Source organism: Neoarius graeffei, chromosome 26 (genome assembly GCF_027579695.1).
Source record: "Neoarius graeffei isolate fNeoGra1 chromosome 26, fNeoGra1.pri, whole genome shotgun sequence".
NCBI lineage: Eukaryota > Metazoa > Chordata > Actinopteri > Siluriformes > Ariidae > Neoarius > Neoarius graeffei.
The window spans coordinates 11,894,248-11,912,157 of record NC_083594.1 but is presented as its reverse complement, the minus strand read 5'-3'; the positions used below and the strand labels follow the sequence as shown (position 1 = coordinate 11,912,157).

Genomic DNA, 17,910 nt, shown 5'->3' with positions numbered 1-17,910 from the left:
TCTTTCTCTTTCCCAGCGAACAAAGAAATGCTTCTGTGCATACGCAGCAGAAAACTTTCTCATTGGATATTCAGATCAGCTCCGACGTGGGCTGTCATGTTGTCTTGACAACCATGTAATATCGTAAACCATATTCAACACTCATTCTCCATTGGGCAGAGTGATGTAATACACATAGGATAAGCGATATGCAAACAATATTGCATGCTCTCAAACCAAATGAGTGAAACCTGCTAGAAGGGAATAGAACACATTTTTATTCCATTGAAAGTGTCCTGTATATATAATGATTCCCAATATGTTTTATTTAGTATTTTTATTACAGCTTTTTTAAGGGATAAATGCCTGATGGCTAATTTAAGTTATTCCACGAAATCAAGTCATCCATGCGCTGATGCACACCGAGTTGGCTATTATCCATGTACGACAAGATTGAGTGGAATAACTGTTTTATTCTATCCACATTCACTGGATTTGAGAAACGGAGCATTTTTATTTTTTGCAAATTTGTTAAATAAAAACTTTATACAGAATGTCCGACAAAATCGTCTCCGCGTAGTCAAACTTCTTAAAAACCTATCGATGAAGTCAGCTCGTGCAGCCAATGTTTTGTTTTGGTTTGCTTCGTCATCGAAAGTGCCGTCTCGCTGTTGCGCCGAGGTATAGAATAGACATTTATTTAATTCTTTCTTGGACATTTCAGTTCTGTGATTTCCAAACTTCTTTGAGCTTTTGAACCAGTCTAAAAAAAATTCAACAAATTTTAATGCTTAAAGATGAAGAATGTAAACAAACTGGCGAAATGACAGGAGCAATTTGGAAAAATGTGATTTTAATAATAATAATTGTTGAAAAATTAAAAAAAATATGTTCTTGCCATCAAATACTTTCATTCCATATTTTGTTGCCCCCTTTATTTTTTGGGGTTTTGTTTTCGAGTCAAGTTTTTTTTATTTCGTCCTCGGTTGGTTCAGCAACACGTGCCGCCGGTTTTTCTCTACTCACGGTATATGAGCTGATATCCTCGTAGTAGAGTAGCCAATCAGAGCACGCGATTGCTCATATCCAGTGAATGTGGATATAATAAGATTGTGTAACATCTAGCTCTAAAGTTATATACAGTGTATATAGAACTGACAAAGTCAAAGTCAAGTTTATTGCATCCATATCAATGGAAATTGTTTTGACTTTGACAATAGACACACTATGACTCTGTGGCTTTTACATGTTTTATATTTGTGTTTATCTTCTCAGGCCGTCTGTCATTTTGGGCGTAACAAATCCTTTCTTCGCCAAAACACTTCAGCACTGGCCTCACATCATCCGCATAGGCGACATGAAACAAACAGGTAACCTATCTCAAGGGTGTTTTTTAAATTCACTGATCCCACTTTTCTCAGTTTGTATATGGCCGACCCCTGATCCTGATCTCCTCACATTAATCAGATTGACTCAGAGAGACTCCATGTTGTGTTGTGCATTAAAATAAACAATGTACTGGGTTCAGTGTGTGTCATGTTCATCAGTATCATACGTCAGCGGATTGGAGTGGAATGTCAAATTCAGTCAGGTACTGATTCAGCTTGAACACAGATACTCTGCATCTGATTTAGTCAGCAACACTAGGTCAGGGTTCTGAAAAATGTTCACTTTTTTTCCTTGAAAAATAAAGTTCAATAGGGTTCTTCACTTTTTCTTAGTCTGTATTTTTTCTTAGTTACTGACTTATCAAAGTGGACTTAATACAGGTTTATACCAACCAAACTGGCACAATTCAAATATTTGTACAGCTAGGGTTCTCCATTCCATATAAAATTTGGACTCCACTCCAGCATCTAATCAGAAAGACTTAACGTCTTTTAAAAAGTGCGAAAAACAAGGACAATTCAAAGAATTGAAAAGGACAAATTTATTGAAGGATCAACTCCCAAAGCAAAGCACAAACAATGCAGTGGAAGTAAGCTTACATGTACTTCCGCTTTTAGTGTTTCTGTATGTAGATCGAATGTAGTATTTAACCCTGTAAGTCCTAACAGCGGGCGGCACGGTGGTGTAGTGGTTAGCGCTGTCGCCTCACAGCAAGAAGGTCCGGGTTCGAGCCCCGTAGCCGGCAAGGGCCTTTCTGTGTGGAGTTTGCATGTTCTCCCCGTGTCCGCGTGGGTTTCCTCCGGGTGCTCCGGTTTCCCCCACAGTCCAAAGACATGCAGGTTAGGTTAACTGGTGACTCTAAATTGACCGTAGGTGTGAATGTGAGTGTGAATGGTTGTCTGTGTCTATGTGTCAGCCCTGTGATGACCTGGCGACTTGTCCAGGGTGTACCCCGCCTTTCGCCCGTAGTCAGCTGGGATAGGCTCCAGCTTGCCTGCGACCCTGTAGAACAGGATAAAGCGGCTAGAGATAATGAGATGAGATGAGAAGTCCTAACAGCTTCTTTTAACAGCCCAAAGATTGTCGTAATCCGGTAGCATATGAGCTCGAGGAAAATCAGAGTGAAGGAAATCAAAATCAACTTCAACTTAAAAAATAAACTTGACATTTCTGTTGTGTTTACAGCATAGTTCGAATTACGGGGGGTACTGGGGGGTACTATACCCCCCAATGAAGACCCAGTACCCCCCAAAGAGACAAAAATATAAGTTTTGGGGGGGTCCGATATTTTTTCTGATATTGCGAAAAGGAATATATAATTCAAACCAACTCCCATTCGGCATTCTTATTGTAGGAACATTTTAATGTAAATCGATTTCAGACAGACACCCCTATTGTGGACCGTACCATTTTTGGTCACCGCAGCGCTAGAGCAGGGCTTTTCAAAGTGTGGGAGAGTCAGCCCCGCCCCCCCGCAGAGAGCAAATAAACAACAGCGCCCCCCCCCTTACAATTTTTGTTGTTGCTATACTTAATGTTCCATTCGTATTTAAAAAAAAAAAGGGTGTTGTACATATTTTTTTTTTCTTTTACACATTTTAAACATCTGTGCTTTTTGAAAACATCTTTTTTTACACATTTAAAACATATGAGCTTTATTAAAACATCTTTTTTTTTACACATTTTAAACATCTGTGCTTTTTTTAAACATCTTGTTTTACACATTTTAAACATCTCATAGCATCGTTAGCTAGCACCTCTTGGCAGACAACACACTGTGGCAGTGGAGCATCTTCAGATCCAGTCCATGAAAATCCAAACTTTAAATAATCGTGGTCATACTTCCTTCTTTTTTTGCTTGGCCCAGACTCTGTCTCCTCACTCACTGTAGCTTTAGGTGCCAAAAATCAATCCATTTTGTCTCTGGTAAAGGCTAGCTGAAGTTCGCTAAATGTCCACAATAGTAACTTATTCTGGTTTATTTCTCCTCACGTTGCGCCCCCCCCTGAAGAACTCTGGCGCCCCCTAGGGGAGGCGCGACCCACACTTTGAAAAGCTCTGCGCTAGAAGCAATAGCTTCTAGTCCACACCGTATTCAGTTGATTCATCAGATACAGTCCATGGGTTTGCAGCAATTTATACAGTCTGTGGTTTGCAGCAGAAGACGTGCATTGGTAATGTTAGTTGCTAACCAACTTTTAGCCTGTTGAAAATGTGTGATTTTACAACTTTCATTTATTAAAGTGATTTGTTCTTTCAGCTCATGTCACATCTTTATACGTTGAATTACTTACTCACTGAGGCCAGAAGGCTACAGTGGACGGACGTTAACGTTAGTTCCCAACGTTAGTTAGCAAGATAAGCTAAGTCTCTATTTAAATCAAGCTTATTACAGTGTGGTATAGAAACGATTCTCATTTCAAAGGAGAAGAACTCCATATGTTTCCATTCTCATTTTATCATGAATAAATTGTGCCCTTCTGAAATTCATTTGGCACATAGGCCCATCATGTGTGTGTGATTAGGCACAAGAAGTTCTGATGTAGGCCTAGCTAAGCCTATGTAAAATTACAATCAGAACCTCTGGGGACTGGGGGCAACATAAAAAGAGCCAGGTAGTAGGCTAGCCTAGGCAAAATAGCCTAGTACATGGATGTTTTCTATTGTTTTTACTTACATTCCTTTTGTATTATTTTTAAGATAGTCATAGTTTCATCTGAGTACCCTGTTTGAGTTTATTCACAGAGACAGTAGGCCAAACATGAGGAAAAGAAAAGGGCCAGACATCAGGCATTTTTTTTTTTTGGTGCTAAAAGAGTAAGTAGTAAATATTAGCACTAAGATCTACAGACAATTACAGTACAAGTGTAGATGCAGCTAGGTTTTATACACTGTTCATGTGAATAAAGAAAATGGGTTCCCAGCAGACAGGAGAGGCACAGCAGGACGAAAGAGAGCAAGACATTCAGCAGGACTGTTCTGCATGTGTGTATATACTGTATGTGACTCATTTGTAGTGTTGATACCCAGTTTGTTCTGACAAAGAAGGTTATCAGGTTGTACTGCTGTTTTTCTTCTGTGGTAGTACTGTATGATTTGTCATGCTTCTTAATGACATTAAAAATTATTGTTCAGAGTTATTGTGTTGAGTTACTGACACCGACTTCCATAGACGAGACGGGACAAGACCGGGGGGGCGATTGATATGATAGTGGACCATGATGGTACCCCCCAATTATGGTGGGGTAATTCGCACTCTGGTTTACAGTATTTACTTGACTGAGTGAATTCCTTGCTTGTGTTCTCACGCATGAAGCGCTAAGTATTTTCTTTCGACTTTCTCGTCGTAACCAGCACCCAGCAAAAACCATTTCACTGTGGATTCTTCTGTAATCAGTATCGATCTTTCTAAGCTCTTCCGTCAATCTTTTACTGGGACTACTGCACTTTAGCAGGTGCTAAAATACGTGAAAAGTCATGCTAACCCTCACCCTCAAACAACCAATCCCAAAGCACAGACAAACACCAGTTTTGATGACTTTGACATATAATAGAACAAGATAAGCTTTTATTTATTTATTTATTTATTTTAGTGCTGTCAAAAATGTCGCGTTATTAACGCGTTAACTTCACTCAATTTTAACGGCGATAATTTTTTTATCGCGAGATTAACGCTCTGTGACATGATGTAGGTTTTTCATAAGCTTTTGAAACTGCCAGGAACTTGCAACAGAGACTTTGCTTAGAAAAACGATAGCAGCTAGACTGTAATGCCGCGCCCTGCACAGCCAGAGTCCTCTGCCCTCCCCCGAAGAGCCAGCGCGGGCAGGGCGCGCTAGCCCCGCGCCTCGGGACAAAGAGCCACGGTGCTCGGCTTAGGTTTCGTTTTCCCATCGGCGGCTCCAGCCCGACTTTGCAGTGGCTGTGACAAGACATGTTATGCTCTGCAATAAAAAAAAAAAAAAACATTGGTACAACGCAAGCCCATTCACTTTTTTATGCTGATAAGAGAATTACAATGGTTTTTCATGTGACAAAAATGTGCGATTAAATTGCGATTAATCGCTAGTTAACTATGACAGTCGCGACATTAATCGTGATTAAATATTTTAATCGCTTGACAGCACTAATTTATTTATTTATTTATTATTGATAATACAGGGGCTGCTGCCCCCAAACCCCTGCTTAAATTCGCTCAATACAATATGGTGGAATTGCCCACTACAGTGCAAATTATCCCTTTTACCTTCTGCGGGTTAGTCATTGTTGGAACACCCATGTTGACAGATGAAGAAGGCTGCTGACTCACTGTCATCTGAAGGAGAGCTGTTCAAAGCGTTCGATACGATATTTACAAACGTTTTTTAACCGACTGATTTCTCGAAGTCCACAGAAGAGGCTTTGCAGATTTCTTTAAACTTTGGTTTAGTTAGTTTTAATACTTCTTTGAAGGTTTTAGGGAGGTTTTAAATTCGCAAGATTACTGTCAATGTGTGACACAGTGTGTGTTTGCTTATATTTTGGTCATCCCACCCCCCAGGCCCAAAGCATTATGGGTAATGTCAAAGTAGTCAATTTAACTTTACAGCCTTCTACTGAATTTTAAGTTGTCTGGCATTGTTGAGCGCAGACATCTACCAAGGTGAAATGCCATATTTTGCAACGTTGGCGAAAGTGAAATCAAATCTGTACATCCACCCTGTTAATCAGCTCCATTGCAAAATTTTGATGCGTTCATCTTTTGCTTATCCTACACACTTTCACCAAGTTTCATGGAAATCGGGTTGCTTGGTTTTGCGCAATCCTACTTGAAGGCAGGCAAAAACAAACTCCGCTGAAAACATGATGTCCTTGGCGAAGGTGAAAAACTGAAGATAATACAGTCTTTAATAGAATTAAATCAAAGTGAGCAACAGCATGTGGACATTTGTATCTGTCAGTGCTGCCTTTTTTTTTTTTTTTTTTTGCATTTCTGAACTACACGTTTTGCAATACTTTTACTAAGCAATATCAGTAATCCCTGGATTTGAACTCCCCCAAGCAGAAATGGCCAAACAGATGAAGGTGAAGAAATTAAAGAATTTGAAAACTCTGGATTCCAAACCAGGTGAGTATGTGACTCATATTTCCTTTGTCAAAGCTGAAACTATCGTTAAAGGTCCCATGGCATGGTGGTTTGTTGATGCTTTAAACAGGCTCGTGGAGGCTTCCGGATGTTGTATCCGCAGCCTTTCTGGAAATTAATCCTTGGCACGTAAATATAGCCTCCTGGGAGAAAGCCCCATTTCAGCGCTTTTCCCAGTGCGTCGTTTTGCTAATGAGAAGCAGGAGGCGGGGAAGGGTAGAGGGTGGGGGCGGGCCATGGGGGGAGGGGGAGGGGCTTGACCAAGCTGCACACACACATACTTGCTGCTATCAGCGCCTGTAGCCACGCTGCTAAGACAAAACCCCGTTCTCCCTCGGACTCCTTTCGTAAACTCAACGTGACACAGAGAACAGAGAGTGAGAGTGTTCGGAGTGGTAGTTTACGAACGTATAATACCCTAGGCTTGAACACGCACTCCATAACCAAAGAGGATAGAAGCAGCAACTACAGCAACATATCGCTTATCCAACAGAAGACATGCATTGCGGAGCAATAGTCAAACATAAGCTCATAAGTTACAGTCAATTTCCAGACTAAACTCAGTTTAACAGAGCATGCTGCATGCTCTTTAGTTTTGTAGCGCAGATCACCTGGCTAACTGCAGGAAGCGGTTAGCTGCACAGCTAATGTAGCCATTGCTAGGCTAACGCACCGATTTTAAAACACGGCAAAACGACCAGTTATACACTTACTTGTTCGGTGTTTGTGGCTGATGCGGCAGGGATGCTTGGTACGGACCCAGGCTTCAGTGACAGTTGATGTGCAAAACCTGCCCTGTACTGTCCCAAGTTGTGGAAACATTCCTCAGGAAAATGCTTCCGACAAACATACACCGTCTTAGGTAGACTCGACGGCGTATTATTGAAGTAAATAAAATTAAGCCACTGCGTCTTCAGGGGCTCTCCCGTCAGCAGTAAAAACAGACTCTTTTCTGTGTTGTCACATCCATGTACAGCACAATTTCCATGTTTCGCTCGCTTAGGTGATGCCATGTTGTTGTGTCCTCCCTCTATGGTCTCCTCACTACAACTGGGCGGGGCAATCCATACAGTGGGTGGGAATCCAGAGGGGGGCGTGGGGATCATCTCCCTTGCTGACATAGTAAAGGGAAGAGCTTATCAACGTGCCGTTTTGACGCGCCATTCTCAAATGTTGGGCATAGTTTGGTTTACACATTATGAAATTTCTAGCCACTGGGGTGACTTAAGAAGGTCAGAGGAACTCATTTTAACGTTAAAAAACCTCAGAAAGTGAAAATTTCATGCCATGGGACCTTTAACGTTCTACTAATTAAATAAATAATGGTTTCGTTTTGCATGAAACAGGTGTATACACTGCATACAAGCCTTTTCTGAACAAAGATGAAGACATCATTAAGCAGCTCCAGAAGGTTAGCAGATACCATCACAACTGTAGCCACTTTATTTCCAGCTTGTTTGATCTACTCAATAATTATTATTATTTTTTTTTTTAATTCTCAGGGAGTTCAGCAGAAACGTCCATCCGAGGCCCAGAATGCCATTTTGCGGCGATACTTCTTGGAATTAACACAGAGCTTCATCATTCCTTTGGTGAGACTTTTTCTAACCATGAGATCGAAGTGCCTCATGGTGTGAATGATCACCTTTTCCTCGTCATACAATCTGCTGCTCCTAGTTTGTCCCAGGGAAGCATAACATTCCGAGGAAAGCGCTATCTGCCCCCTTCTGCGTACCTGAGCTCAGAGATGCCCACAATGGGCTGGAATCACTGTGATTGACAGGAGAGAATGTATGTCAGCCCTCCAACCCAGAGAGCACGGTCTAGTCTTACTCTCTTGGCTGTGGCATCATCGGGATTTGAACTCGCAACATAGATTACTCTTTAATTCAACTTTGTTCCTGAGGATAATCTACAGAGCAAGTTAACTGGCTGGTACGAGCTACGACTGGTATAAAGTTATTGGTTGTTATGGTTACTATAGAACGTGGTGTGTGTGGGGAGAGAAGGGTTCAGGAGACAAACGGACTTTAACAGAGCATCGGGCTACTTTATTTTTTCCTTTTGAGCTTTTCAGCGTACTTTCAACGCTCAGCAGAAAACCCAGAATAAAACACCGTCCCAGTATTTACCAATCGAAGCTGGATGTCACGTGGAGTCACTGGTGTGGTTTTGTGTTTATACTCCTCTGCAAAGACACAGTTACCATTAAAATCTAAATTGAAATTTTCTTTAGTTGAAATACAAAATGTATTCTGTGCTAATCTCAGTGTTTACTCATTTATGTTGGTCCTATATTTAGCTCATCTGGCCATAATGCCCACGATCTATTGCCATGGCGTGGCATCCATTGTCCGTCCGTCGTCCATGATTCAGTTAAATCGTATCTCCTCCGTCAGTTCTCCATGGATTTCTGTTCTGATTATTTAGTTTGAAAGAACTCATCACTCTGCACAAAATTGGGTCGTTTTTTTGTCAAATTTTTTTGCTAACGAGTTAATAATTAGGCCACATTAGAGCAATTCCAGCGTTATGGACGTGACACTTGAACTCAAAATGGCAACAAATGACCCAGTGCATGTTTTATTGTCTCCCAGTATTTAAACAGGTGTTGCATATTTTAAGGCTGTACCATACTGGAGAAGTGATAGAACAAGAACAATTCCCATAGTACATCTAGGGCATGCCAGAAAATGCCAATAAAAGATGCGTTATGGACGTGACAGAAAAAGTATCACTTTTCTTGGGTGACTGTACATTTTTATCAAACTCTGTGAAATTGTAAACCTAATGTCGAAATGGAGATATCCGTTTGATAGAGGGGTCCAAGGTGAATATTAAAAAATCTTTGTTTAAAATATTTTGTATTTCATGCAGAGTTTCGGAAGGAAAAGTCAGCGTTATGGATGTGACGAAATTCCGTTATGGATGTGACGCGTCTGAAATAGACATGGCATATGTTTAGAAAATCAGCAATTTAACCACCATAACCCTTTGAAAAACTCTCTAAATATCAGCTAAAACTATCAAAGTTCTTAAATAATATTTAGGATGGCTATTGTTTTGCTGTTTTGTGGATTTTAGCATACATTTCTGTGGCTTGTCGCAATAATATAGAATTGTACATGATCAAAGTTGATTTTAGCTTGGGGTTTACATTATAAGAAAGAAAGACTGACAGTGACATATTAGGTTGGTTACAAATTGGTTCAACTTATTCACATCTGTAAAATACAGGCCTAGGTGAGATCTCTGGGAGTGGTTTTGATGTATTACATGTTGCTTTATTTTTGCATGGTGAGGTTGACATTTACATGGAATTGCCCATTAACACATTTTTCCAGGCCTCTCACTAGAATTGTATCTCCTTTCTCATCCGATTCCAGTTCTGATCGATGTTTTGGGTCGATCTTCCCATGCAGAACAAAACTTGGTCATTTGTTGATTTTCCTGTTGCAAACAATTTGTTTACAATTTTGTTTATTTTCAGTTAAATTGTATCTCCTCCCTCAGTTCTCGATGGATTTCAGCTCTGATTGTTTTGTTTAAAAGAACTAGACCTTCTGTACAACACTTGGTCATTGTATTGTCAAATTTTTGCTAACGAACTGCGAATTACGTAGGTCAATTTCACGAATTTTCTGACTTTTCACGAGAATTCTGTCTCCTCTCGAGTTCTCACCGGATTGCAATTCCGATTGATGTTTTGGGTCAGTCTTTCCTCGGGGAACAAAACTTGGTCATTTGTTTGTTGATTTTCTTGTTGTAAACAATTTGTTTATTTTCAGTTAAATCGTGTCTCCTCTCTCAGTTCTCAATGGATTTCAGTTCTGATTTGTTTTATTTGAAAGAACTAGACCTTCTGTGCAAAACTTGGTTGTATTGTCAAGTTTTTGCAAACAAATTAGTAATCAGGTCAACTTTAACACATTTTCTTCTGACTAGAATTGTATCTCCTCTCATTTATCATGTAAATTCAATTCTGATTGATTGTTTTGGGTCGATCTTCCCTCGGGGAACAAAATTTAGTCTTTCGTTGATTTTTTTTTTTTTTTCTGTTGTAAACAATTTGTCGTGGAGGTTGGTCCTCTCTCACATTGTCACATTTCAGTTCTGTTTGATGTTTTGGTCATCATGGTGGTTTTGATGGCAGGCCAGATGAGCTCCTACGTCCTTGACGTTGTGGTTTAGAGATGTGGCAGACTGAATGGGATAAATCTCCTGAAAACAACTTGCATGAAATTAACCTTGTTATTAAAAAGACACCTTCATCCCCATTCCAACATGGACATGACCAAATGGTGTGTACCGGGCGCTGGATTGGACATACAAAGCTCACCCATTTATTTTTTTTTTAATTTAAAGGTGAAGAACCACCAACATGCTATTTTTGCAAGTTATTGTTGACAATCAAGCGTATTTTACTCTGCGGCCCGGGGCTAAACGCCACAAACATTATTATTATCCCCCCCCGCAAAATACCTTGGATGATGATGTTAAGAAGGTGTCACCACACCACCAAAAGTGTTAGTTTCTGGCACTTTTGTGTTTTTAAAGCAGCTCAATGAGTTATTTATTAATTTGTTTTAATTATTTATTTATAAAGTAACTGTAATATCTGCTAAAAATGTTTTTGCCACAATATAGCCTCAGGTGCTATGACATGGCAGAATAAAAATCACTCACTCACTCATTTATGTTACAGGAGCGCTACGTGGCCAGTCTGATGCCTTTACAGAAAAGCATCTCTGCTTGGAAAGTAAGACACCCCCCCCCCCCCCCCCCCCCCCCCGCTCTTTTCATTTGTGTTACCATACATTGAGTGAGGTCTGAAAGTCTCAACTCGCACTGAAAATCTGTGAAAATCTTTCACTTAAAATTGGAACTAAACAGAAGGTTGTAGATTTGTGAAATATTTAAAACAAAGACTCTCAATCTCAATATTTCGATTGTTTAATATTCAAGATTGTGCACTATTTTCAGGTCTCTATTTACATGTAAGCAATTTTGTGATCTTGACCAGCCTGTTTGCTTTGGACAAAAGGTCAGATTGTCTAACGTCTCATGTCTAATCTTTTCTATTGATGGAGTTGATTTGAAAATGGATCATGAGGTTTTGCACAAATTTGTGGAGTCCATGCTGGCTCGAGTTCACAGTGTCCTTAAAGCAAAAAGGAGAAGTACCAAATACTACGAAACTCGGAAATTCATGCAAATATTTCAAAGATCTACTTTTCCATGAAGTTGTTGTCAAATCATATAATTAGTAAAACAGCTGAAAATTGTATTCAGTTAGAAATAGGAACATTTGCACTAGTGCTCTCAGATTTTTGGAGCCCACTGTACATAAAGAATGCTTCAGCATTATTTTAACTTTCATTGTCCTCCTCTGGTTTTCTCTGATGGTGTTTGTTTGTTTGTTTGTTTGTTTGTTTGTTTGTTTGTTTGTTTGTTTGTTTGTTTGTTTGTTTGTTTGTTTGTTCCCTCCCCCAAATCTCACTTCTCAGAGTCCTCCTCAGCTCAAGCCGTTTGTCCAGGAGGAGTTTATGAAGACTCTGGAAAAGGCCGGTCCTCAACTCACATCCCGCCTCAAAGGAGACTGGATCGGTCTTTATAGGTACAGAATAAGTATTTATTTATTCATTTAATACTAGAAGTGAATGGAAATGAATCCAGTGAATCCACACAGCTGATAGGATCAGAGCACAACTCTGGTTCTTTACTCACATTTTTCCACTGATCTGCATCCACTACCGGATCTTTTTGGTTTTATTTGTATTTATTTGTTTTTTTCCACTTTTTGGTTTTCTGTTTCAGCGCCAAATGTGGCTAGTGTGCAACCAAGGGCGTTAGGCATTAAGGGCTTTAGGGTGGACGTGGTCATTTTGTTGCTATGATGACAAGTGTATCTTGTACAGCCACCATTAATTATGTTTATATGTATTCTATCCACATTCACTGGATATGAGCAACCGTGCACTCTGATTGGCTACTCTACTACTAGGCTATCAGCTCATATACCATGAGTAGAGGAAAAACAAAATGGCAGAGCGTGTTGCTGAACCAACTGAGGATGAAATAAAAACTACTCGAAAACAAAGCCCAGAAAATTAAAAATATATGGAAAGTATTTGATGGTAAGAACGTATCTTTTTTAAAAAATATATTTTTCAAGAATTATTATTATGATAGCGTTTTTCACAAATTGCTCCTGTCGTTTCACCGGTTTTTTACATTCTAAGCGGAAATGATTTTGTGTGAAGTTTTCATTTATCGAATTTGCAAAAAAATAAAAATGCTCCATTTCTCAAAATCTAGTGAATGTGGATAGAATAAAACAGTTATTCCACTCAATCTCGTCGTACATGTATTATAGGCAACTCGGTGCTACGCGCCTCATCGGCTATCAGCTCATGTATGACAAGATTGAATGGAATAACTGTTAAATGTAGAGATCATACCTGTTCTCACATGCTGTTGCTACACACTGAGAGCTGCATTGTTGAAGCTCACTTGGAATGAGTTGTGTACTAGTAATAATAATAATAAGTTAAACTTATATAGCACCTTTCTCATACCCAAGGTCGCTTTACAGTTTAAAAAAAGTCCCCCAAAAAAGGGTCAGGATGTAATTCCTGTGGCATAGCTGTCCACAGTCCCACCAGAAGGTGCATGAGGGTATGACTCAAACCACCACTGCGATGCCACCAGGCAACATCGCTCGGAACCCTGCGCCACCGATCTACAAAGTGAGCACAGAAGTTCTGCCACACAACCACAATGTTGGAGAGGAACAAGCTCACTGCAGTCCATAGTGAGCAGTACAGGTATCACCCATGGTGGACCACGGCCTGAAATAAACCGACACCCAAAACTGGGTCCGGAGCTACACCACAACCGGCAGACAAAACATTCAAACAAAGAACAAACATCAAACCATACAAACACACAAAAAACAAGGGGGGGGAGCTCCGGTGAGAAGCAGCAGCTAATACTCACACGGCGTACTCTCACCCGGAAACGAATAATGTGTGTGTTAATGTTTCTTTGCTATGTGTAGATGCTGAATGATTAGCAAAGCATGTTCTATGAATCATAACATTTACACATGTGAATTAAATCAGTATAAGCATTTGCTTCTTTTAAAAAAAATAAAAAGTGGGAGACTTTTTTTTTTTTTTAAGTTTTGGTTCCTGGCTGAAGTAAAGGACGTGTGATGGTCAGCTGAATAATGCAAGCGTTCCTTTTGTTCTGAATCATTTTCCCCACCGTTCTCTCCACTGTAGGCAGTTCCTCAAGTCACCCAACTTCGACGGCTGGTTCCGAAACCGCAGGAAAGAGATGATTCAGAAGCTGGAGGCTCTGCATCTCGAGGCGCTTTGTGAAGAGGTTAGAACCAATCACAGTAAACACGCTTTGCTGAAATGTTAATTAAGACCACTTTTGTTATACATTTAATAATAAAAACTAGCGATGTAATATAAACTGATGTTTTGACGTCACTGACTTCACCATCGGAGTAAAATAAACAGTGTTTTAAGTAAGTGATTAAGAGTCAGTTCAAGTTTTTATAAAGTCCCAGAGAGTGCATCAAGTAAAAACCTGAGCACGTATGGAATCAGATTGGATGTTTAATTTTGGCTTTTTTGCTTGGATGAGCAACATCTCATAAATTAAACAGTCCAGCTTCCCAGTGCATTTTCGCAGAATAATAAATCAATCCCTCAAATGAGGGATGTCTAGGAGGCCGTGCTCAATCTTTAGGTATTTATTAGTGCTGTCAAAAATGTCGCGGTATTAACGCGTTAACTTGACTCAATTTTAACGGCGATAATTTTTTTTATCGCGAGATTAACGCTCTGTGACATGATGTAGGTTTTTCATAAGCTTTTGAAACTGCCAGGAACTTGCAACAGAGACTTTGCTTAGAAAAACGATAGCAGCTAGACTAATGCCACGCCCCGCACAGCCAGAGTCCTCTGCCCTCCCCCAAAGAACCAGCGCAGGCAGGGCGCGCTAGTAGAGATGGGATTTATGGCTCTTTGATGGGATCCGCATCTTTGTGATCCGTTCTTTGAAAAGAGCCGTTCAAAAGACTGGCTCATTTGGCTCTTTTTAAATATTTATTCAGTTTTAAGAAGACAGCGTCTAAAGAAGCCAGATCCCTCTGAACTGTAAACTCAATGCTATCCCAGAAATCCTTCCTGTAATATGCAAATTTGGCCGCCTCTGATTGGACAGCATGACGCATCAACAGGCAGAAAGTGTAAAAGTACAAAATGTGTTAAGTGAGCTGAAACAGTAAAGATCAGATTCAATGCAATATTTATCAACGAACAACTTAAAGTTAATATAATAGTGTACTTTATATTATAATCAAGCATGTCAAGCCTACCGTCACTGTGTAACCTGTCTCTCTGATTAGAGTTGTAGACTAACTCAAGCAGTAGATCACTTCACTCATGGTTCTTTTGCTAGCCCCGGTGTTCGGTTTAGGTTTCACTTTGCAGTGGCTGTGTCAAGACGTGTTATGCTTTGCAATACAAAGCAAGCCCATTCACGTTTTTATGCTGATAAGAGAATTACAATGGTTTTTCATGTGACAAAAATGTGCGATTAAATTGCGATTAATCGCGAGTTAACTATGACCGTCGCGACATTAATCGCGATTAAATATTTTAATCGCTTGACAGCACTAGTATTTACCCATAGTCAAGTGGCTGAAATGTTCATGAGAAATGCTGAACGGTTATCGCTGAGCTTATGGCCATCTTTGTTCCAGGATCTGCAACTGCGAATTCAAAAACACACCGAAGTGGAGACGGTTGATCTTGTTCTCAAGCTGAAAGATAAACTGGTCGGTTTAAATCCGTTTTGTTTCTTGTGGTGGTGTTCTTTCAAGCTTTGCTTCACGACTTTGCATAACGAGCTCCTCTGTTTTCCAGACACAGGCTGAGCGAGAGCGGCTGCCCGTAAGAGCAGGGACGCTGGCCAAACTTCAGTCCCACATTGACGCCATTATCCTCTCGCTTCCAGAGGACCTTCAGGGCATCCTGCACAAACCAGCCACGCCCTGACCCCAAAGAAGACAAACTCTACTGTAGGAATGAGGACTAGACGGCTGAGCCGAGCTGAGCTGATCAAGGGTTTGGGGTTTGAGGGATTAACACCAGAACTGCTCCACATAAGCAGTGGGCATGGGTTTTTTTTCTTTTCTAAGTGCTGTTAGTCCTACAGATCCGACAGAGGGCCGAGCTGTGGCGCAATGCTGGCATTGCTGGAGCTCAGAAGATGCGAAATCAGTTCAGTGATGTTCGCTGCACTGTACATGAAGAGAGGTGTTAGGAATGTGCTCGTTCTTAATATCGATGACTCTTTCTTTGTCTCTCACTGTGTGAGACTGACATCTTGTTTTTAAACATGACTGCTTGGATTTTTTTTTTTTTTAAGATTAACCAAGTTGGGCGGATGAATATAGGGAGATGAAATGAATGTTTAATGCAGTGTTGGCGAGGGGTGTTTTAGGTATCAATTAACCGTAAGTCTGGACTAGAAAGGATTTCCAGCCCACTATTGTCCAGTTCATAGATCTGAAAGCTAGGAAACCGGTCCTTAATCCCCAACCTGGAATGAATTACGGGTTTGATGAAGCTGATGATGATTTAATACTTAAAATTGTTTCAGCCGGAGTGAACAACACTAACAGAACACATGAAAACCTAAACATGTCAGTGAACTAAATGCATGCTTCATTTTCTGAAGGGGAAATCTGACACAGCATTACATTACATCAGGAGGTTCCGTGCAATTTTATATTATAATGTGTCATCAATTAAAACATTAAATATAGAGCACTGGCACGAAGCCTTACCGAAAGGGAATCCCCCCCCCCCCCCCCCCAATTTGATTGATTGTAATGCCCAAGTAGTTTCTTTTGCCTTACAGAGCAAGAAAAAAAAAAACTCATCATTGTCTAGGGTACAGGTTCCCATCGCTGCTCCTGGAGTACACTCTGTCCTGAACAGTTTCTGGAAATTGAAATCATGATCTGTTTAACAGCCTTCATGAGCTGAACCTCAAGTGGGTGTGATGGAGCACTGAAACATCCAGGACCAGAGGTTCTTGAGGACCAGGGCTGAGAAACTGTGGCCTCGGAAATCAGCGTGTTTGGGAAGAAACGCCCTCTTTTCAGTTAGTTGCAAAATCATGGTGACGTCCTGCTGATACTGCTGGACTGTACATTTAGATTGATGGTTTCATCTGGTCTTTCCTTATTTCCTGAGTGAACCTGATGTGTATGTGGATTAATTACTACTTGAGCAGAATCTTTTATCAAATCTGTCTATCAGACCCATCTGTTATGATCATGTTCATGGATCTGATGAGAAGTGCATGAAGTTCATGTTGAAGCTCCTGACAGTCCTGCAGGTGTTCTTCTGTCATGTGCCTTGTGATGTGATGAGGAGCGAAATGTAGAAATGACCAAAGATACTGTCCTAATCATGGTGGTTGTGTGATTATTATTTTTTTTAAACAAACAGAATCATTGACTGAAACCTGAAGAAAAACTGTCACGATTTTATGTTGTATCATTTCTGAAGTGGTTGAGTGATGATGATGGTGGTGATGATGAAGAACCTTGTTGAAGAATGAGGTTAGTTATTCCCCAACTCCATCGGCTGCTTTTGTAGGCTTGTCGATCCAACACTTGGTGGAAAGAACTGCTGGCTTTTGGTCTGAGACAGTAAAATGGGCCATACGACTGAGCCGGCTGTTAGTTGGTGCAAGCCTGTATAAACTGTTTGTTAGGTAACCACTTGTTTTATACATACAGATGAGCTTATTTTAACATGCTTAAATTTTATATAAAAGTAAATTGATATTCTCTTGTGCATAACACACACGCTCAATAAACAGTATTTTGTAACACTGGTATTTTTGATCCTGATAATTTCTATAGGATGTAATGTACAGTTAGTTGGTTATGTAGTAATATCAAAAAAGGTTGATTAGGACTCTAAACAGTGTACAGAGAAGCACAGGTATAGCAAGTGTTTGCGCCAAGTTCAATATTTTGGCATTAATATTTTTCTCTATCAAAGCCATGACAACTAATCATGTTCCATACATGTTTCATTAGCATTCAATATCTCCATCATGAAGTGTTCTTTTTTTCCCCCCCTCTTTTTTTTTTTTTGTAAATAAACATGCACAATCGGACTGTTTGCGTTCTGTATTTCTTTTTTTTTTTTTTTTTTTTTGCCCAGGTACATTTAAGTATATTCTATTATTCTATCCACATTCACTGGATATGAGCAATTGCGCGCTCTGATTGGCTACTCTACTACTAGGATATCAGCTCATATACCGTGAGTAGAGAAAAACAAAATGGCGGAGCATGTTGCTGAACCAACCGA

General features: G+C 40.1%; 1 protein-coding gene across 3 annotated transcripts in view; it reads left to right on the top strand.

Moving 5' to 3' along the window:
- The window catches only part of dennd6aa (DENN/MADD domain containing 6Aa), a 77,013-nt gene extending 59,312 nt beyond the window's left edge, over positions 1 to 17,701 (top strand). For 2 of the 3 annotated variants that reach the window (XM_060910303.1, XM_060910301.1), the window contains 9 exons: positions 1,255 to 1,349; positions 6,410 to 6,475; positions 7,840 to 7,904; positions 7,996 to 8,085; positions 11,199 to 11,252; positions 12,001 to 12,110; positions 13,780 to 13,882; positions 15,276 to 15,350; positions 15,439 to 17,701. In XM_060910303.1, coding sequence (XP_060766286.1) covers positions 1,255 to 1,349; positions 6,410 to 6,475; positions 7,840 to 7,904; positions 7,996 to 8,085; positions 11,199 to 11,252; positions 12,001 to 12,110; positions 13,780 to 13,882; positions 15,276 to 15,350; positions 15,439 to 15,570 — 790 coding nt within the window. In that variant the 3' untranslated portion in view covers positions 15,571 to 17,701. The remainder of the gene's footprint in view (positions 1 to 1,254; positions 1,350 to 6,409; positions 6,476 to 7,839; positions 7,905 to 7,995; positions 8,086 to 11,198; positions 11,253 to 12,000; positions 12,111 to 13,779; positions 13,883 to 15,275; positions 15,351 to 15,438) is intronic. The other variant, XM_060910302.1, reaches the window with a different exon arrangement.
- Positions 17,702 to 17,910: the final 209 nt, after the last annotated feature.